Below are 22,224 nucleotides of genomic sequence, written 5' to 3' on the forward strand. Positions count from 1 at the left end.
GGGACACAAAAGGAGAGATTGGGATCCCAAAGAAGGGGTTTAAGGACCCTGAATGGGAGTTGGGGTCCCAGAGGAGTGGGTTGGGGACCCCAAAGGGGGACCATGGTCCCAAAGGAGTGAGTTGGGGACCCCAAAGAAAGGTTGGAGACCTCAAAAGAGGAGTTTGGAAAATGCAGAAGGGCTTGGGGAGACCAAGGGAGGGTTGTGGAGCCCAAAAGGGGAGTTTGGGACACGCAGGGGGGCTTGGGGACCCCAAAGAAGGGTTGGGGACCCCAACATGGGGGGGCAGGACCCCAAAGGGCCAGGGTCCCAAGGCAGGGTGCTGGGAGCTTCACGGGAGGCGTAGGGACCCCCAAGTGGTTTAATCCTGCCCCTGGGGAGCACGGCCCCGGCCCCGGCCCCGGCCCCGGCCCCGGCCCCGGCCCGGCAGCGCCGGCGGGAGGCACGGACGGAGGGCGGGCGGGCGGGCATGCGAGCAGCCGGCAGCCCGCCCGCCGCCACCCACCTGCCCAGCCGCCAGCCGCAGCGCCGGGCTCGCCCCTCGCCGAGCGATGTCCAGGAGGAAACAGAGCAACCCCCGGCAGATCAAACGTGAGTCCCCGTTACCGGTGCCTCCGGGTCCCCGCTCTCCGTGATGCGCCCCTTACTCCGTGTGTTTGCCCCAGCCCTCCGGCGGCAGCTGCCCCGACACCCCGGGACTGCCTTCACCCCGTTCCCGCTACCGGCCGCCCACTTTGGTCCCGTCCCCGCCGCCTCTTTCACTCCCCGCCACCGCGGTGACTCCGGTACCGGCTCCCGATGGGGCCCCGATAAGGCTGTAAAATATTCCGTTCTGCAAGTCCCGTCCTGATAACATCGCTCTGTCGGGACGGCCTGAAATTGTGATCTTATCTCCCGCGCCTGCCTCCCATCCAGCGCTGTGAGCCGGGGCGAGGGGCTCCCCAGACTCCCCTCCTTAGCTCTGTCAGCAGCTCCTCACCGCGGGTACTGCACGCTCGCCCTGCCAGGGGCTCCCCTTTCTGCACGGGGACCCCACATTCACCATCGTCCCCCTGACCGCGCTCCCCTCCACCTTTCGCCCTGCGCGGTGCCCCCCGTGCTCCCGCTTCTCGCCCTATCCCAGGTGGGGACAGGGCTGCAACGCCTCTGGCTGACGGCAGGAGGGACCACCGAGGCGTCCCACGGGACCTCGGCCACCACCCAGGTGCCCCCCCCCCCCCCTTCCTATGTGCTGTCGCTAGAGGGTCGTGCACCCCACGATCCACCCCGAGGGCTGGGGTCTGGTTTCGATCCATCAGGGATGTGCCGCCTGCGCTGAGAAATCCTGTAAAGTGCTGGAAGTTTTTCGGTGACAGGCTTCGCTTTGGCTTTCCTCCCTTCCTTTCTTAGTGTGTGTTTTTTTCTTCTTTCCCCCTCGAGTCGATGGAAGCTGGTGATAAGAGCGAGATGGGAGGATAGGGAAGGCTGGCCACCATGTGATAATCTAGCTTTATCTTTCTCTTGAAATAATTGCAAGGCTGAGTTGCACCTACCTGTTTCCCTGCCTGGGGTGATTGCTCTGGTGATAAAGCTCAGCTAGACTTTTACCCGGGTAGAGTTAAAAATAGTCCCAGCTAGCTGCCTCCTGTATGGGGTGTTTTTTTTTTCCTGGTGATAGTTTTCTCCTTCAGCTTTATCCAACTTCCGCGGTTTTATTTCGGCAAAGGGCCCGGCTGCCCTGCGATCCCTCCCCGGGTAATGCCAGCCCATTAAACCGGGAGCGTTGAGACCTAAGTGAGCGGGAGCGTTGCAGCCGCTGATGGAGGTGATAGCTGCATGTGTGCTGGGGACGTGCTGATGGTGGGATGCCCATAAGGTCCTGGCACCCACTGGTGTGAACCACTTGGGGGAAGGGGGGGGGGGGGGGGGGTGGAAATGTGTCTGGATGAGGCTGCGGCAGCTTGGCTGGGCAAAGGCAGCTCGTATCTCCTTCCTCTGCTGCTTTTCTGCAGAGATGTGAAGAAATGATAAAGTGGGAGGCTGATCTCAGGCCGCCGGCGATGGCCAAAAGTGATTAAAAGCTGAAAGCTTGGAACCCTTCCTGTATGTGTCAACATGAAAACAGTCATTAGAGCCGGCGAGCGTGGCGAGAGCGCCTTGCCGCTGCCTCCGACGGCTCTCCCCGCCGAGGGAAGGTATGCATGAATCAGGGCTCCGGTAACCAGACTCCTCTCATGTACAGACCGGACCTGTTTCCACAAAGTCTATCCTCCTTATCATCTCGGCTGGAGCATTAAAAACCTCCTCCAGATCGGTATCTGCTGATTTTATTTTCCTGGGTGACGCTATGTTCTCGCTTTGGCTTCATCTCTTCTGGGGTTTGGGTTCTGTGTTGGGGTGTTTTTCTTCAAGCTCGATGCGATGTGCAGATAGGCTCGCAGGGGAGATCACCGGGAGAGCGGGCGATTGCCAAGAGCGATTAAGTCGAAGATCAGACACCGGACTATATTTAACCAGCTGCTTTAACCGTCTTCTTCATCTTGGCTCTTTGGGTCACAGCGATGTGGTGCTGGAGGGGGACGATGCTGCTGGTGATGTGGGATCCCTCTGAGCCCCTCTGAGCACCCACTCTGCCCATGGCACGCAGCGATGAGGCTTTGAAAGCTGATTGCATCTATGTGGTGGCTTCCAATAGCGGAGAGCACTTAAAAACACCCAGAGCATTTATCCATCCCATTTTGCAGGGTACCTGCCCAGCGAGGACAGTTGCTTTTCACCCCCTTGCTCCATCCATGGCTCTAAACCCCAGCACCCCCCCTTGCAGCAGCTGCTGCTTTATAGGGTTTGGTGGTTGAGGTTTCTTTTTTTTCCTCTTTATTTTTTTTTTTGCTGTCTTTTGTTCTGCTGGTAGATAGATGTGAACGGCTGATAGAGAGCAGGAGCTGATCTCCAACCCAGATAGCCTGTTATATTTATTAACTTCAAACATGGGAGCGCGGGCACCGGGCTGATGAGCGAGGCTGCTGGCAGCTGCCTGTGCGTGCATTCGCAGCGCCGGGTCTTCGATGGGGGAAGCTGATAAGCAGGAGATTGATCTCGTCTTGCTGATGTGCCTCTCCCTCTGTTGTTGTTCTAATATATATACACTATTCTCTTTCGTTTCCCCTTCCGAAATTAGCTGGAAGTGAACAATTTTTGTAGTAGTTGCAGAGGCCTGTTTGTGGCTTTTTTCTCTTCTTTTCTTTTTTTTTCCCTTTTCTCTTTCTATTCTGCTTTCAGCAACAGTAGATCTCGAGCTCCCGATAAGCACCGAGGCCCGATCTCCATCCTGATAGAGATTGCCAGGCGTGATAAGGACCACTTATCTCTCCCCACCAGACTGAAGCAGGATTCACTACAACAACAAACACAGCAAAGAGGGGCAAAAGGGCTCCAACAATTTGTTCCATTGCAAATGTGATTAATGCAGGCACTTTAATTATCTGATGGGGGGCAGCTGCATATGTGTTTTTATTTCTCAAGGTGTTTCAGGCTCTTTCTCTCCCCCATGTGCCCTGTGAGACAAGCTGGGCTGAGCAGCCAAGCTCTCCCCAGTGCCTGTTATCAGCTGCAGATGTTGCATTAGTTTGATGAGAGCTTTGACTTTCTTTTTTGATTGTTATCTCCCATTCTGCTCTGCGGAGCAAACACAAGGGCTGGGGCGGGTGACAAAAACACCATCATATTTTCACATGTGGATTTTCTTTAATTTCTATTAGATGGTGTGAGATAGCGGCAGCGATCTGCACTGTTAAACCCCGCCGCCTCTCGATGGGGTGGTTTGGGTTGGGTTTGTTATTTTCCTTTCCTCTTTGGCTGCTCTCTACTCCCATGTGGGCTCTGCAGTGATGCTGGGCAGGGGGTCACGGTCCTGGACAGGGAGTTTGGTGCTGGTCAGGCCGTGGGAGCATCCTTGCTGGGAGCCTGGAAAACTGCATTTCTTGTACAGATGTCGGTAGCCAGAACAGAGTCTATTTTAAGCAGCGGTGTGGTGAGCTGGTGGCGTGGGATGCTCCTGGCACGCCTCCTGCTCTTCTCCCACTGCCTTTTCTCACTGAGCTGCTCCTCTCCATTCAGTCCCTGCGGGTGACTAACTGCCTCCACTTGCTTGTTCTTTCCCCCCGCCTCCCATCACTTTGATGCTGCACTGCTTTTCCATCACTGCCAGTGTCTGTGCCTCAGTTTCCCCATTCAGGGATGCTCCGGGGTGGTGGGATGCCTGGGGAGGGGAGGGTCTGGTGCCTGCTCCCCAGGGATGAGCTGGGTGAAGGAAGGGCCTCCCAGAACGGGTATGATCTGCACTTCCTCGGGGGCTGTCTCAGCATTGGTACCCCCCATACCCTACTCTAAGCACCCCAAGGATGGCATCCGTGTGTCCCATGTGTCTGCTACACCCACGGGTGCTGCTTGCCAACCCCTCCCCACTTGTGCAAGCCCCATCCTGAGCCATTTGCCAGCCCTTGCTCAGTGGCATCCTGAAGTGACTGCTCCTGGGTGCAGGCAGCAAAGCCCTGTGGCACATCTGCCCCCGCAGCAGCTCTGCCCATCCCAGCTCCTGCCAGCCTCTGGGGATGTGCCATGGGTGACATCAGAGGCTTCTGGAGGTGAGGACCCATTGTGATCCCCACAGGGGTTGAGGGGGGATGACGCAGGATGGGCTGGTGATGCTGTGGTGCTGGTGGGACATCCAGCAGAGCCTGCAGCCCCCTGTGGTGAGCTCTCCTGGCCATCACCAGCCGTTTCCCTTGGCAGCACCATGGGGAAGCTGTGTTTTCACTTGTTGGAGGTGTTGCTGGAAGAAGTTTCTCTCCTCTTCTCTCCTATGGCCAATGGTCCAGGTATGAGCATCCCTGCGGGCCCTGTGCCTAGAAGAGGAGTTAGCACTGTGCTGGCTGATGGTCAAGAGCACAGCTCGCCTCAGCCTTCCCCTGGAGCAATAGGGCCATTTACAGGGCACTGGGCTGCCATGGGACACATCGTGCCTTTCCCACATGGATGCTTCCCTTGGTGGGGGACACCCTGACAGCTCATTCTGGGCTCCTACTCAGGGTGTATGCACAGGGTGCCCCTTCCCACTCATCCCCATCTCAGCATCAGGTAATGTGGATGCATGCAGGAGGCTCGGAGGGTGAGTGCCAGAGCCAGGCTGGCCATGGCCGTGCACAGGGCACCCAGCAGCATGGCAAAACCTATTCTGCCGAATGCCTCAGTGCACATCCCTTCCCTGCCACAGCCCCGTGTTGGGAAGGCAGCACTGGCAGTGGAGGCTGTGGCTGCTTCCAGGGCCTGTGAGTGCTGGGGTTGGATTGGGTTGAGTTGTGTCTGCTGCCACCTTGCACCCCTGGGGGATGCCCCATGTCCCCTCCTGGGCACCCTGAGCGGGCATGGAGCTGCAGTGATGCCCATGCTGCAGGGTCCATCGCTGACATCCCATGCCAGAGCCAGAATGCCACCTCCAGCTGGGATTTACGGCTCTGGATCCAGCCTTGTGCGGTTGGGCAAGGTCTTGTTTTCCATTGTGAATCACGAGGCCACCTAGCCAGCTGCAGGTTCCCCTTCTGCCAAGTTGTGAGTTGGCCAGCTTGGCACCCGGGGCTTGGGAAGAAAGCAATCCTTTCCCCACGGGTGTTGCAGCAGATTGTGCAAGGAGATACAGTGCCATGGCACAGGTGATCCATGATTCCTGGAGAGGGGCAGCTCCATCCTTCCTTGAGGACCCAGCAGAGCCACCCAGCAATGGCAGCATCCTAAAGGCAGCGTGGCATTAAGTTGCAGGGCAGACAAGTCCTCCTGTGTACAGAGCATCCCTGGGGCAGCCTGTGCTGTGTGATGCTCTTTGTGCTGGCCATGGGGTTGTGGTACCTGCATCCCTGAGAAGGTAAGGGACCATGCTGCCCAAACCTGGGGACAGAACCACTGTGCCCTGCATGGAGTTGGTGGATTTGGGATCAAACACACACATTCTGGGCAAAGGAAGAGGGTGTTTTCCATGCGTCCTGGCTCACCTGGCGCAGAAAACCCCTGCATGATCTGCCTTGGAGAACACTGGCTGAGTGACAACCATGGTGGTGCAGCCTGGTGAGAGGGATGTGAACAGCCCCAAGCATGGTCAATGCAATGAGGGGCGATGCCAGGAGCGGGGAGCCCTTGTGCTTTTAACATCTCTTCTTATTTAAGTAGGAAAAAGTGTAAAACTCCCCTGCCAGCCCTGCACTGCGGGATCCACGAGTGCTGTGGCTGCACCGAGGGCATGGATTTTCTTCTTCCTGAGGAGGAGAAATCAGCTTCCCTGTGCTGAAGAAGAGCAGGAGGTCAATATCTCCCTGTTTCTTCAGTGACACGTCCCATGGCTGTTTTTGTTGCCTGACTCGGGGCTTTCGGACGCTGAGCTTGGCCAGGCTGCTGTCCCGCTGCTTGTTTTATCAGGAAAGTTCAAGTGTTTCGGGGTAATACAGTTCCCTCTTCCGATGGCTGCCCGGCAAAGGCTCCGCATTGTTCCCGCAGCAACATTTTTTTGGGGAGGGATGAAATGCCGAAAGGAATGTAACCGCTGACCTTGGGCTGCAGTGGGGTTAAGGAGTGTGTGCCTATGAGTCACTCCAGATAAGAGCCTTGCATGGCTTTTTTGCTCCAAAATAATTCTTTATCTCCCCTTCCTCACATCAGCATATTTTCTTGACATCTCCCGTTCCATAGCACGTGGAGGAAATGTGCTTCTCTAATTTGTTCATCTGATGAAATATAGATGCATTGTTTGCTCTTGTCCTTGGCAAGCCGGGGGTCGTGGCCCTGTGGTTTGGGGAATGCTCTGTATGGTCGGTGCACGGGGTTTCGGGAATGTGCCTTAGGGTCAGTACGGAGGGCTTTGGGGTGCTCAACAGAGTCAGAACATGGGGCTTTGTGGATGCTCAGTAGGTTTGGTACCCGGGGTTGCGTATGGCTCACCTCAGGGTTGGTACCTGGAATGCGCAGGAGGATGCTCAAGCAGGAGACCATCACGCTCCGCGTTACCATCTCTGGGGAGGACAAGCTGCTTTCAGCTTCCCCTCCCTGCTCCAGCGGGAAGTTTGGCCGCTCACTCGCTTCTCCGTCTCCCAGCTGAGGCCTCTCATGCTACTTCCAGCTCCTATGATAATGCGGAAAGTTGAACTGGCCCCATTACTGCGCTGCGATGGTTGCCTCGATAACGCCCCGATAATGGCAGCGATAGCGGCAGCTCGGTAGCCAATGGCTCTGCCGCTCCTCCCATTAACATTCCCCACCACGGACCGGCTCGGAGCTGCCTATCTGCTCTCCATTTCCACTCCTCCGCTAGATAAGAATGGAAATACTGACTTCATAGCTCACTGATTAAAGTGTCTGGATTTCTTGATAATACACAGATAAATTATGTTTTTCAAAAAGAAGGTAGGGAAGGGAGTGTGAGGGGAGGGAAAAGCCTCCAGTCCATTTTTATTACTTTTTTCTTTCCCCTTTTCCTTCTTTCTGGCCATGCTCTGTGGGCTGGGGGCTTTTCTGCTCCCAAATGCCCTCCCCAGCCTGTGCGTGGGGAGGGCATTTGCATTGGGCAAAGAGGTTTTGGGAGCTACATGGACAGGGTGTATTGCACATGCAGTCACACCCCTGTGCTGGGATGGAGATGCTGTCCTCTGATGCCAGGGACCGGCTCCCATCACAGGGATGTTCAGCTTTGCCAGCTATGGTGATGCCATGTGGCTGTGGGATGTGGTCAGGATCCTGTCACCAAGCACCAGCAGGGGCCCAGGGATGCTCTGGAAGCATCTGCCTTTCTACACCTGAGCCTCACTGGTTCTGCTATAGGATGCTGCCCACTCCAGTGGGATGTTTTAGGACCAGCCTCATCCCACTGGCTGATCCAGGCTGAAAGATTGAGTTTCCTCACTCATCCCTATTAAAGCAAACGGGGCTTCCAGACTTTTTGGTTCCTCACACTGGAGAAGGTATCAACCACAAGAATCTAAGTTTGTTTCATCTAAATATAAAACTAAAGAGCAAACAGTCTAAAGTTCATTTTTTAATGTGCTGCCCCATTCCAGTTGGGCTGCTCTCTTTATTTTTTTTAGGGGAACTGTGATAAAAAGCAGTGATAAAGCCAGGGCTGTTTTGTGTAGGAGTCGGTATCTGCGTTATCTATCTCCCTTTTTCACTCTCCGAGCAGCTCTGTTGTTTTTTACCCTTATCTTGCTCCACCAAAATGCCAAGAACAGGAAAAAAAAAAAAAAAAAAATTAAAAAAGAGACAGCACAGGCACGTTTGCATGGAGCAAACTCAGCATCCATGGAGCCGGGCAGGAACAGCCACCCTGCCTGGAGCTGGAGGAAGAGGGGGGTCAGGGGTGACGGGTGAAGGTGCAGGTGACAGAGGGGATTTGCCATAAAGGATGCTTGTGCTGGTCCAGTAAAGGCTGTGGTGTGGGGGAGCAGGTAGCAGTAGGGTTTTAGGGGACAATGCTGTCCCAGTGGGTTCTGGTAACCCTCATCTGCTGGTCCCAGTGCCAGCAGCCCACCCTGCTTCTTGCTTTCCTAGTGCTTTTTCTGCTCCTGGAGCTCACCCAGCCCCTGCTCATTGCTTCAGTGCTGGTTGGAGACCCCACTGTGGTCCAGGATGGCACTGGGAGCTGGCACTGGGCACCCCAGGATGCTCTGAGCAGCAGGGACACCCCAGCCAGAGCATCTTCAGTGATGGGTCTAGTGGCCTCCTGGGCCACAGCCACCATCATCCCTATCCCCATCTCTCCATCCTTGTCTGAGCCTGGTGCTAGCATGTCCTGAGAGAGCCTGAAATCTGTCCCCATTCCGCTCCCAGCAGCTCTTGGCAGTGGGATGTACCCATGAGGACCTGAAGCCGCTTCCCACGAGGAGGGGGACGGCTCCAACGCAGCATCTCTGGGCTAATTTGTTGCTAGATTAGCAAAGAGCTTGACCTCTGTCCTCGCCATCACCTGGTATTGGTGGGCTCTGCAGGGCTGTGCTGCCGGGTGCACATCCCTCCCTGCTCACAGCCATTCCTGACTGGAGCAGCTTTATTCCAGGTGGGAGAAAAAGGACCGGAATTGAGGGGCTTGCACCCAGAAGACCTCCCTTTGGCCAGCAGCAGCGGTAGCAATGAGCCTTGCCTGTCCATGCCACCTTGCATGCTCATGCGCATTCGGAGCCTGATCTTCATGGATGGAGTTTCCTTCCGCATTATCGGGATATCCAGCTGATCCCTAAGTGCGGGCTCACACTGGTGCCCAAATCCTGTGTTAAACATCTCAAACTGCTCTGGGATGGGGATTGGGATGGAGGATGCGTCCGGGTCCCCCAGTAAGGACGCGCTGCAGAGGGTCCCACCAGCTCCTTCAGTTTCCCTCTTGTGCTTTGAACATCATCTCCTCATCCTGTCTCCCCTGCCAGCTGGGAAGGCAGGACTGCGTTAAGCATCACATCCCCTTCTCGCCGTGCAATCTGCTCCCATCCATCTGATGTGCCAGGCCTGGGGACGGCTCTATTAGACTCTCTCCTCTCTTAAAATCTATCAGGGCGTTATCAGCCCCATCTGAAACGTAAAGTCACTTCATTGTCATTGTCCCTGTATTTTCTTTCTCATTACTTTCCCGTGCCCCCCCCCTCAGCCTGTATGTGTCGTGTGTGTGTGTGTGTCCCCCACAGCCGCTGTTTGATATGATGCGGGCTCTCTCGCTATTAGTATTAGTAATCGCGGCCCCTGAAGTGAAACAATCTCCTGTAATCTATCAGCGGTTTATCGGCCCTATCTGAGCGCCGGGAATGGCTGGGCTCGGCGATGGCGCCATGCTCGGCCGCTGATAAAGTTACAGAGTTCAGGCGGTGATGAATGTTAAGTAACTGCACCCCGCGCAGATAGGATATGGACTTGGCAGGGGGAGCAGCTCCGCCTGAAACCAATCTCTCCCCTATCAGCAGGGCTGCTTTTTCTCAGGCTCTGCTTCTCCACAGCTCCATTCTTCCCCCCCCACCCCACCTCCCCATGGTTATAACTGGGGGGGGGTTCCCATGGGGCGGCACCGCCCCAGGTTGCGGAGGGATGCTCGAGGTGCTGTGCACCCTGGGTGCTCCTTTGCGGTGTGTGGGATGCTGCAGGGTATGGACATGAGTGTTCCCCCATCAGCAATGGTAGCATCCCCCTGTGAGCACTTGCAGGATCTTCCCCACCATGAGAAATCACAGCAGTCCCACCACCTTCATTCCCTCTCTATACCCTTCATTCCCCTTCTGGACAAACTAGGCCATAACAGACGTAATAAATGTAATTATAAATAATTATAAATACCCCCCGTGAGCAATTGCAGCATCACCCACCACCTCCACTCCCCAACTATCCCTTATGCCTCTCCTGGGTGAATTAGACTAAATACTTTATAAATTTCATTATATATTATTGTAAATCCCCCCCTACAAGCAGTAGTAGCATCTCTTTTTGCGAGCAATTACAGCATCCCGCCAGCAATCATAGCATCCCCCACCACCTTCATTCCCTTGCTCTCCTTCATTCCCCTCCGGATAAATTAGGTATAATTTAATGATAAATTATTAAAAGTCTATTATAAATCCATCCCTCCACCTACCAGCTCCCCAAACATATCTCTTTTTTTTACCTAGCCCTTTAACACAGGGCACTGCGGGAAGGATCAGGGCGAGTTTTATCTGGTGGTGATGGAGAAGGGCCCCATATTAGAGATAGGTACCGCTGGGGTTGGCCTCAACCGCTATCGCCTCCACGCATGGGGCTGATATTTCATGTGCTGATATCCATGGCAGGAGCCCGGCCCAGGGATGCTGCAGCTGAGCTGATAGGGCATAGGGTTGATTTGTGCTCTAGAAGGTTCGTTTTCCTCCAAAATGAGGTCTTGAGTAGGGGTCTTGCCCACCAGGACCCCCTTTTATGGATAGCATTGCAATGTAATGCTGGATCCCAACAGCATCAGCCAAGAGGAGGGGGAAAATAACCCACTGGATAGCGTGACCTTTGAGGACTGGTGTCATTTCCCGGCCATTGAAACCTCATTTGCCCTCGACCGCAGTGCTTGGCATCCCTGATCCTCTGGGAACAGGCTCGGGGGTACCCGAGGTCATGGGTGAAAGCAAACATTAATACATACCAGGGAAAAATTGGGTGAGAAGAGGCGGGCTGGTGTCCCATCAGATACCAGTGGTTTTTGGATCTGCAGCCCAGGTTGCTCTCTGGGTGTTGCTTGCTGCGGGGCGGACACGGCATAACCCTGCTACAAGACCCTGGGGAATCCCCAACCTGGGCCAGGCCCCACAGAATCACTTGGAGATGGTTTTGCAGGCAGTGCAAGGAAGGATCAGGAGTGGCTGTGACCCTCTCCATGGGTGTCTTTCCCTGGGGAATACCAGTTCCTTTGCCTGCTCCTGCAACACTTTGCTCGTGGCTGCAAAATCTGGGGTGAAATAGGGAGGTTTTGGGGCAGCGGCACTGCCATGAGGAGGTGACGCCTAAGCATCTCAATCTCAAGGTGATGGGTGGGCATCGTGGTGATGCTTCATGTGCCCTGAGACCCTCTGGGCAGCCTTCCCCAGCTCCTTTGGGGCTTACTGCTTTATTATGGTTTATTTTTAATTAGAAGATGTACTCAGGGCCAGCACAGGGGTGATGATGAGGAGCTGGAAGGGGGAAAAAGAGATCCCCCATCACGGTGCCCACATGGTCCTGCTGAAGCCAGTGGAGCCGCCTTCAAAAGTCCTGCTCATGGAGTCGGATGTGGGCTGATGCACACCCAGGCTGCCCCCAGCCCGCACGTGTTTTCAGTCCAGGACCCGCTTTCCACCATGGAAACTCCTCTTCCTCCTCTTCCTCCTTCTCCTCCTCCCTGCTCCAGAGCCAGTGGGAAAGTCTGGGGCTGTTGCTATTTTCTATCTGCTATCAAGGCCTCTTACCGCTTTGCTCTTGTCTGCGTGCCGGCATTCGGAGTGTCCAGGGTCTCACTCTTGGCAGCGTGGAGGATTCCCCCCTCCTTTTATATTTTCCATGTATTTTTTTCCCTTGCGTTTACCAGCACAGCCCAAGGAATCAACAACCTTCATTTGAGTGAAATGATCAAACAGTTCCCTGGGTAATGATGAGCTTTCCTACCACTGGGAATGCCGGCCTCGATGGCAGACTTGCATCCCCTTAGCACGGGTGACAAGAGTGCATCACTGCGAGTTTTGGACAATCATTGTATTTTTTTTTTTTGGCAAAGAAGAAGGAAAAAAAAAAGAAAGAAATCCTTCCTTGTTATCAAAAATAAAAAAGGAGGGAGGGAGAAGAGTTAATCGTCAAAGAGGAGTATCTTGGAAGGGAGCATTTTTTGGCTCTTCCCCTCTCTGTAAAGCCAGCCTCAGTAATTCAGTTTTAAAGCATGAAAAAAGGGAGTTGATGAAATTCCACTATCAGCACTGAACCAATATGCAAAATATCTCGCCGAAAATCAAATAGCTATTATGTTTTCATTTCCATTTCAGCGTATTTGCTTAATGAAGAATAGACAGATCAGGCAAGCCGAGGGAGGCTGTGTGCGGTGATAACTGTGCAGGGCTTCCAGCAATCCCGGAGAAGTGACGCTCCGCTCCCTGCTCCACGCTCCCTCTCCCTCCCTGCTTTTCCCTTTTCTTTTTTTTTTTTCCCTCTTTTTTTACCCTTTTTTATTTTTTCTAAGCTATCCAGTAGCTCATTTAACCCACGCAGCCAGCGGCACCGGCAGCAGAGCATCCCTTGGGAATAGGCGGCGTGTTGGGAGCGGGATGCTGCAGTAGGGCCGGCTGGGTGCTGGGATGCATCCAGGGACCGTGGTGACATGGTGCTGGAATGCTGCCGGCCACCCATCATCCCTATAGGCACTTGGTGATGTTGCAGCACCCAAACTCCTGGTTTTATATCATTGCATCTATATGGGGCATCCCCATCTCCATCCTCGGTGTATTAGGGCAGGATATCGTGGTCTGGGCACCCTGGATGGGTACCGCATGCGGTCCTGGCTCCATTCATTCCTCCCTGGCCACATTCATCCCTCCCTGGGTCTGTCCATCCCTTCCTGGCCAGTCTGGGAGTGCCAAGCTATGGAGCAGGCGAGAGTCGGGTTAACTTTATCAGAAGCCCAAGAGCTGTGAAGGCGTGAAAGAAGAAATTAGCCTAACAATGTTTCATTTGCAGCGAGAGAAACGATTTGTTAGCTGGCGATTGTTTCTGAATATTATCAGAGCCTTTTTAATTGTGCTGGAACTGAAATTAGCAGAATTAGAATAAATTGCCTTCCCTTCTCCGGCAGCCTCTTTATTCACGCTCATTGTTGTCTGCTTTGTATAGATTATGGGCTCTTTGTTCTCCTGCTGTAAATATACATGCCTGGAGTCACAGAGAGCAGCTGAGGTCTGCAGTGGGTTTGTCACCGCGCCATTCCCCCCCTTGCCTGCACCGGGGTGGTGCCGGACGGGCATCGGGCAGCCCCCGGCACGAGCCACGCATGCCGCTCGCTCTTCCTCCCTTTCTTTATTGGTATCAGCACAGACGGGGATGCTGCGTTACTGTGGAAACAGCAGCAAGGGCTGCCAGGGCTGTTTGGGGGGAGCTGAAGGGGTGTCCCCCGTCGTGCACCCCATTTGCACCCGCCGTGTGCCCTGTGTCCCCATCGCAGCATCCCCCTGTGTTCAGGGCTGTGGGCATGGCAGGGGGATGTGTTGTAGGTCCCCTGTGAGATGAGGGGTGAAATTGGGGACCATGGAGATGGTCTCTGGGGTCCCTCACCCCGTTTAGATGATGGGGGTTCAGATGGGAAGCGCAGGCGAGCGGTGCAGCAGGCTGGGTACCTCACTATGCCATACCCATGTACCCATGGTACCTGGGGACCCTGCTCACTTCCCAGGCATGTGTAGGGCTCATTCTGCACAGTGTGGGAATCGCTGTTCCTGGAAGTGCTAAAAAACATATAGATAAGGCCTCAGTGACATGGTTTAGCGCTGGGGAGCAGTCCGACTTGATCATCTTAAAGGTCTTTTCCCACCCGGTTGATTCTATGTGTGAGGGGCACCAGGCATCCCTTGGGGTACCCCCCCAGCAAGCCACTGGTTCTATAAACCTCCCTCAGCAAAGGGACATGGACCCGAGGGAGAAGCTGGACCACAGGGCTGGCTGGGGATGGGGGTTCCCTTCCCTTCCCATGGCATTCAGGGCATCTCCTCGCAGCCCCATGTCAGGTCAGGAAAGGGCCCTTTGCCATCCTCCTACATTTCCCAACTGGGATAACCCACTGCTGGGTTTTTTTCCCATCCAGTTCTCCCACTAACCACCCCTCTGTGTTTCCCAGGTTCCTTGGCAGTGATGGAGGAAGGTGAGGATGGCCCAGCGGCAGAGACGAGGCCCTTGGAGAGGGATGCAGCCACCTTGGACCTCGAGGGCTCTGTTGAGCATGATGCCTCCAGTCCCCCCGACAGTGAACGTGAGTCTCACCACAGTGGCAGGGGGCTACCCATGGTGTCCCCATGCCATGGGGATGGGCTGTGCCACCAGAGCACATCAGCATCTTCTCTGCAGGGTGTGATTCTGCTTCTGTGATTCTATAAAGTGACCTTCTTCTGCCCAAGATGAGCTCTGAAGGCCCCTTCCAACGCAAACTGTGATATGATTCTATTCTTCTGTGGTTGTATAAGGTGATTTTCTTCCCCCAGGAATGCAAAGTGACCTCATGATGTTCAGAACAACATCTCCTGGGGTGCAGACTGCCTCCCCAGGCAACAAAGCAGTCCCTGAAGTTATCAGAATAGTCTGGGTTAGAAGGGACCTTCGAAGGTCATCTTGGGGAGAAGGAGTTCACTTTGTAGAACAACATAATCAGAATCATATCGTAGTTTAGATTGGAAGGAACCTTCAGAGCTCATCCAGTCAAAAACCTTGCAGTGAGCAAGGACGTCTTCAGTCAGCTCAAGACACCAAAAACCTTGCAGTGAGCAAGGACGTCTTCAGTCAGCTCAAGACACCCAGAACTTTGAGGCCCTGATTCTATGATTCTGTGGTTCTATGAAGTGACCTCTTTCCCCCCAAGATAAGCTCTGAAGGCCCTTTCCAACCCAAACTCTGATACGATTCTATCATTCTGTGATTCTATAAAGTGATCTCCTTTACCCAGGAATTCAAAGTGACCTCTTGGTGTCCAAAGCCACATCTCTCGGGGTGCAAACTGCCTCCCCCTGGTGCAGAGCATCCCCTGAACCCACAGGTGCTGGCACAGATGGGGCTGGGGGCACGGGGCCGTTGCTGCCTGCTTCCTGCCCTTGCCGCCTGCCTGCCGCCGCGCTGTGCCATGCCCCACCCCAGAGGTGGCTGCGTTACAGGGCCGGGCTGAAACAGTCCCCAGATATCCTTTAAGTTCCTTCCTGTGGAGGTGGGGGCAAATCCTAATCAGTTCATGTTTGCAGTGCCCTTCGAGATAACCGCGGCAGGGCAAGGCTGCACCGGCTAACGCAGCCGGACGGGTCCGCAGCAGGCAACGGTGGCTCCTGGGTAGCACCGGAGCAAAGCAAAGCGTGTGTCCCTCTTGAAACCCATTGGAGCGATGCCATGGGGATCCACACCAGGCAACAGTGGCTCCCGGGAAGCACCGGAGCAAAGCAAAACGTGTGTCCCTCTTGAAACCCATTGGAGCGATGCCATGGGGATCCACACCAGGCAACAGTGGCTCCTGGGTAGCACCAGAACAAAACAAAGCGTGTGTCCCTCTTGAAACCCATTGGAGCGATGCCATGGGGATCCACACCAGGCAACAGTGGCTCCCGGGAAGCACCAGAGCAAAGGGTCCCCGTTAAAACCAGTGGAGCAATGCTGTGGGGATCCCAATAGCCTGGGCAGGGAGGGCTCGCAGGCAAACTTTGCTCTGCAGCAGGGAGAAGCAAGTGGCTCTTATCTGATGGGGGAGCCGGGCTGGGGGCGAGGGAGTCGGGAGCTTGGGCGCGTTGCTGCACCTGGCACTGGGCTGCCTCGATAAAGAGGTGATAGCAGAGATAACGCGGAGCAGCAATAACGGCCACTAAAGCTTTCAGCGCGATGGATAAAAATCGATATGCCAGGCACTTTGATTTATAGCCAAAAATAATAGGACTTTTATACCCGGTGATTGATTTATTTGATGTTAATCATTCCGCTTATCACCTGTATTAATAATCTCCAATGCTGGTGACGTCACCCCTGGGTGTTCGCTCTGGCGCCGATCGATTGGGCTCCGTGCTGGTTATCCGCCCGGGACGCCAAGGCAAACATGTACTTTGGGCGCTAATCTTCCACACTGTCATATGCAGATAGGCTCTATCAGCTGCATCTCCAGCAGCAGTTAATGGAGAAAATAATTGTTATCAAGTTGCTATGAATACGCCACAAATAGAGCTGTGATGGGAGCGGGGCTGAATCCGGTGACATGGGGCCCAAAGTGGGATGGGAAGGATGGATGTGGGAGGGGTTTAGGGGTGAGAGGTGGGTGCCTACCCATTGAGGATGTGTGGTGGGCTTGGCTGTCATTATGGGATATTCCATGGGGGGGCAAAGGACCCTACAGGTCGGCAGTGGGGCGTTTGGACATGGGGATTTTGAGGGGGACCTCCCTATGCATGTCCCTGAGAGCATCCTGACCCTGGGGTGTCACAGGTCCAGTGGTCCCAGTCCCCATGGGATGCTCCCTCTGAAGTTCCCCACATTTGACCTGCTGCCTTCCCTCTCCTGCTGCAGATTCCAGAGACACCCCAGAGAGTTCGAAGGAGCTGGAGAAGCCAGATCCTGGAGAAAACCTGCAGGAAATGGGTGTCTGGAATGGGCCAGGTAAGTTCCCAGTGTGCAGCCAGTCATCCTGCTCCTTCCCAGCTTCCTGGCTGGGACACAGGCTGGAATAGCTGAAGCAATCTCCGTGCATTCATCTCTTGCAAACCAGTATGAGGACTGGGAGCACTGGGACCTGGGCAGATTGTAAATACAGCACTTCTGCAGAGAGGGGAGGTATGAGATGATGGTTGTGGTCCCCACATCCCCAGGGCACTTGTTTGGGACAGTAAAACCCAAGCTGGAAGCTGCGGGGGTGCCATCACTGTGCCTGGCATTGTGCTTCCCAGCACAGGGAGGGTTTGGACCCCGTCCTGCATCGCTCCACGCTTGCAAGGGCACTTCACAAACATCCTGGCAACCACAAGAGCGACGCTCGAGTGGTTTGGTGATGGTTATCAAAACCCCAAGGAGTGAATAAACGCGTCTATCTCCCTCTCGGCATCTCTGCTGGCACCCTGGCAGCCCAGCAAGGCTGCGTGTGCCATGTGGGTACCCTGCGCCCTATCGCCCTGCTATCTCCAAACCACCCCGAGATGGGGTTACACTTGAGGCTCCATTGTGCAGATTGGGTTTGTGGGTGCCCGTCTGCTGCGGATGGGCAGGGATGGGACAAGAGGGAGCTGAGCCCCCCCCAGGGGTTGATGTGCCACGTTTTGGGCCCCATTGGTGCTGTTCCTCCCAGGAGGGATGCTGATGGACCAGGGTGGTTTTGGAGCATCCACCCTGGATGCAGCAGCACGTGATGGGACGGGGTGACCCTGATGCAGGGCAGTGATTGCCTCTCAGTGATGGATGCAGCAGGGCAGGGGTGGTCCCAGTGTGTCCCCAAGGCCACCAGGCTCCCGCATGGGTGATGGATAGGCACTGGGAACTACCGGCTGCAGCACACGTGCTCCTGCAGCTGCCCAAATCCCCACGGCCCGGCAGGGAGCCATGGCCCCGCTCCCCCTTCCTGCCCCATCCAAGGGGAAGCTCTCGCCGGCCCCGCTGATATCCCAGCCCTTCCTGCGTGCCGGGCAGGAAGGAGCTACGAGGCCTCCCCAGCTCCTTCTTATCTGCTCCCCAGCCCTTTGGCCCCTGCACTGCCGGGCCCCCTGCTCCACCGCATCCCAATAGGGATGGGGCTTCCATGGGTGCCCCCATACTGAGGGGTGACAGCACTGCACAGCCCTTTATCCCAACAGCTCCATCAACCACGGGGTCCCCAAAAGGGACCACGAAGCCTTGGCTGTGACCGTGCTTCCCCCTTCCCCCTCTTCCCTCTCCGGAGCGGGTTATTTGCATTCTTTATGTAAAAGAGATTTTATTATCGCCTTCTCCCAGCCCATCTCTATTCTGGTAATTGGAGTGGTATTAATTTCTGTGTGGCTGGGAGTTGATGGCGGTCCGGCGATGCTGCAGCGATAGGGTGTTCCTTTCGCACCAACCGCCGCGATAGCCCGTCTATCAGGCGCTCTGCAGGCTCTGCACTTATCAGGGATGGAGCTGGCAAAAAGGGAAACTCTGAGCAGCCTGAATTTTCTTTTTTATCTGGCAGGATCCGCCGTATGTCAGCAGTGGCAGCTGTGAAGATGCAGCACATTGAGGCGGGGGGGGGACAAGCAGGCTGCTCCAGGCGCCTTTGTTCGCACCCTGAGGGGTCTCCCCTTCCTCTGGCTCTTTTTGGGGGGCTACAGGGTCACTCCCCACTATGGCTTTGCTCTCTGGGTCTCCAAAACTGGGTGCGCTGCTGTGCCAGAGGCTGGGCAGTGTCAGGATGTGGCATTCCAAGACCTCACCGTGGGGCTCCTTGGTCCCACGGGTCAGTGAGGGATAGGGAGTGTTGTATTATCTTTGCAATGATCTTGTTCACTGGAGAGAGCTGCTGCTCACCCGTCTGATATGCAAATCCCCAGGGGCTGTGGGCTGTGGGCCGTGATCCTCAGCTTGGGAGCCTTTACCCCTTCAGCTGGGGTGCTTGGTTCTGCTTCCTGACAGGGTCCTGGGATGGGCCGTGGCCGTGCCTCATGCTCATCCTCTGATGGGCTGGGGAGGAGATGTTCGTCCTCCCCAGATCCCCTTCGCCACATCCCCAGCAGTGCCTCTCTTCCATGCCCATCTTTCCCACTCGTTTTTGTTTGCTCTGGAGCAGGGCCGGTAGCAGAGACCTTTGGGAGCACCCGCAGCCCCTGGCTCCCATCCCAGGGCTGTCGCATCCCACCCCATCCCTGCCTGGCCAACCTCACCAAGTCCGGCCAATTTTCCCAGAGAACTAAGGTGAAAAGTTCCAACAAATTCCATGAATGTGGTGTTAGGACAAGGGGGGTGGAGGAGAGCAGAGTCCTGCCGAGGGACAAGCTGCTCAACCGCTTTACGAGACACTGGAGAATCCCTCACCAGGCACTGCAGCCCCAGGGAAGCCCTGATGGCACTTGCCTTTCTGCAAGGTGGGATGAAGCTTTTTGCTGTTGTCCCTGTGGGGACATTGACAGGGCCAAGAGAGGGAAGGGATGGAGCAGACAGGGCCAAACCCAGGGTTGTTCTTTGCCTTGTCCCCCAGTGGCGATGTCCCACCACCCTCCCTCAAACAGCAGCAGCTGCTCCCGGGGGGGTCCCTCACTCCTTTTCCTACATCAGCATCACCATTTGGGTCTCCATAAAGATTCCCACCTTGCTGAGCCCCATCAGAACAGAAACTCATCCCTGGCGGTGTTCAAGGCCAGGTTGGATGGAGCCTTGGGTGACATGGTTCAGTGTGAGGTGTCCCTGCCCATGCCAGGGGGCTGGAACTGGATGATCTCAAGGTCCTTTCCAACCCAAACCATTCTGTGATTCTCATCTGTTCATGGCTTTATTTAATAGCTCCCAGGCAGTAACGACGCCTCTGGGTTAATTACAGAGCGTGGCACAGGTCCACCTCTCAGGACTGACCACGAACCCCAAACCCACCCTGACCACCAGCCCCGCATGCGGGTATCGCGATGGCACAGACCCATCCCCTATGGCTTTTTGGGTGCATCTAATTAAAACCACGAACTTTGTCAACTCTCCCCCCGCCTCCCCCTTTGCCTTCGGTTGTGTTTATCTGCGCCGCGACTCCTACCCGAGTAATCTCCGTCTGCCCGGAGCGTGTCTGCAAACCTCAAGGTTTATTATCGGGACGAGCAGGGCACGAGGAGGACGGCTCATCCGGATGGCCGTCTCCGCGCCGCGTCTCCCCCTTTCCCCTCTGTTTTGAGTGGGTGGCAAAAGTTATTCCAGCTATTCCTTTTTATCGCCGGGAGCCCGGCTGAGCAGCTATCGCTGTTTGGGTTAGATTGTTGTGGGATGGGGGAAGATTGGGTTTGGGGGAGTCTCCTGCTGTGCTGCAAACTATCCCCTGTGCTGCTTGTGTCAGCAAAGGCAGACAATGAAGGCAGAAGGATGGAGGGTGTCGCAGCAGTGACACCTGTCCTGGACTGGAGATATGGAAGGGGACACTGTCCCTGCTGGGGTTTGTGTCCCTGACATCAGTCTGGCCTCTGTGCGGGGACACTGGAAGGTGGAGGGATGGCCAGGATGGGTTTGGGGATGTTGCTGAGTGGAAGGATGCTCAGAACAGTCTGGAATAACTCCTGGGCTGCAGGGATGCTTAGGCTGGTTTAGGGACACTGGTGTGGTGCAGGGATGCTCAAATGGGTTTCATTTGCGGACATTCCTGGGATGCAGGGATGCTCAGGCTACTTTGAGGACATTGCTGAGTGGAAGGATGTTCAGATCCGCTTGGGGATACTGCTGGGATGCAGGGATGCTCAGGTTGCTTTGAGGACACTGCCAGTGTGGGGGGACACCCATACACAGCGTGGCAGGGAAACCCCTGCATCGAGCAGCACCTGAATGATGTTGAGAGGTGCAGGCAGTGTCCCCTCCCAGCTCTGTCCCAGTCCTTTCCCTTGGGAAGGAGAAAAATCTCATGTACTTGTGGAGAGAGCCCTGAGGGCAATGCTGCCAGGCTCACTGTGACTGACAGCCGTCAATCACTGCTGCCTTGCCGCTCTGCACTGGGCTGGAGCTGAGGACCAGTGGGGTTTGTGTGCAAAGCCAAGCTTGCACCCTGCTCCTGCCCAGTGCTGAGGAGTGACCCCCCCTTGTGGTCCCCTCCTCCTTTCCGGAGGGGATATCTACCCTCTGCATCAGCTCCAGGGGCCCCTTCACTCCCCTTCCTCCCCCTTCCCAGCTTCCTGCCCCCCCCCCCCCCCCCCCAGCACATCCCTACCCGCTGCTTGGTACCAGCCTGGGCAGAGTCGGGGGGTCCCAGCAGCCCTGTGACTGGGGGTGAGCAGGGACAGGGGGTCCCTGGCACAGGGGTCCAGCCAGCCTGGGAGAGCTGGGAGGTATTCTTCCTTCCCATCCTCCCTGAGTGCTTTCTGATGTTGTTCCCAGTGTTAATTCCTGTCCCCATACCCGTGGGTATGGCTCACTTTTATTATCCAGGGTAGGGACCCTCTTGTGACAGGGACCCCTGGGGATGGGGACCCCCTCAATGCCACATCCCCGCAGGGCTCAGCAACACCCCAAACTCAAACGTCCCGGGGACGTTATCAGGACGCATCCTGCTGGGGCAGGGCACCCTGGCTTACATGGGGCATAAGGGAAGGGCGATCCCGGAGTGACGCGTGGCAAGGCTGGTGCCAGCACCTGCCAGCTGTGCAGCACAGCTGGCGAGCGGGTGCCTGGCCCTCTCTGGGGTGCAGCACCTCCTGGGTGCCATGGTCCCCCCTTTTCCCTGGGCGCTGGGAGGTGCAGCTCTGCTCTCCGAGGTAGGTCACAGCTCCTCTATTAACCAGGGGCAGGGTTCAGCCTGATAAAGATTTGCTTTTGTACTCTGTCAAAAAGGAAATCAATAAATGGCAGGCGATGGGCAGGACTGATAAAGGCAGAAATCTCCCCTCAGCTCCTGCCATGCCAGGGCACTGGGGTGCCCCCTCTGCACCCAAAAGCCCGGGGAGGGGGGCAGAGCCCAGCTCTCCCATAACCATTCCCTCCCAGGCCATGGCAGCTCAGCCACAGCAACCCCAGGCTGAGCCTAAGCAGGCGCAGCCCAGCAAGGCTCGAATTGAAACCCTCCTCGCTCCTTTGTCGTCCCCAAGGCTGCCCTGATTACTCGAGCACCCGGGACGGCAAAGCCGGGATAATCTCCTTAGCCCCTTTGGAGAGATTTCCCTTTGTGAGCGGAGGTGAAGAGTGGAGATGCTGCGTGTTCGCAGCTTAAGACTCTTCCCAATCGGCTCCCTCCATCTTATCGGAGCGGTGCCATCACATCATTTCACTAGTTGAGTTGTCAGGATTTATTCCTTCCGCCGCGCACTCACTGCTTCTAAAAACAGCAGCTGGGGCGTGCAGCAG

At 55.6% G+C, this 22,224-nt stretch overlaps 1 protein-coding gene and 1 long non-coding RNA gene across 4 annotated transcripts in view; both read left to right on the forward strand.

Annotated features, from left to right (window-relative positions):
- The first annotated feature begins 466 nt into the window (after positions 1–466).
- The window catches only part of ZFPM1 (zinc finger protein, FOG family member 1), a 33,571-nt gene continuing 11,813 nt past the window's right edge, over positions 467–22,224 (forward strand). Inside the window, exons 1-3 of one of the 3 annotated variants that reach the window (XM_057423512.1) lie at positions 467–618; positions 14,363–14,494; positions 16,771–16,860. In XM_057423512.1, coding sequence (XP_057279495.1) covers positions 552–618; positions 14,363–14,494; positions 16,771–16,860 — 289 coding nt within the window. In that variant the 5' untranslated portion in view covers positions 467–551. Of the gene's footprint in view, positions 619–14,362; positions 14,495–15,899; positions 16,458–16,770; positions 16,861–22,224 lie in introns of those variants that run through there. The other 2 variants (XM_057423513.1, XM_057423514.1) reach the window with 2 other exon arrangements.
- LOC130606896 (uncharacterized) lies at positions 1,226–2,290 on the forward strand. Its single transcript, XR_008974102.1, has 2 exons — positions 1,226–1,839; positions 1,992–2,290. It is a non-coding gene; the product is annotated as an uncharacterized LOC130606896 (long non-coding RNA).

This window comes from Pezoporus wallicus, unplaced genomic scaffold, assembly GCF_028554395.1.
Source record: "Pezoporus wallicus isolate ANWC-B61680 ecotype Strahan unplaced genomic scaffold, APGP_CSIRO_Pwel_v1 contig_10160, whole genome shotgun sequence".
Taxonomy (NCBI): domain Eukaryota; kingdom Metazoa; phylum Chordata; class Aves; order Psittaciformes; family Psittacidae; genus Pezoporus; species Pezoporus wallicus.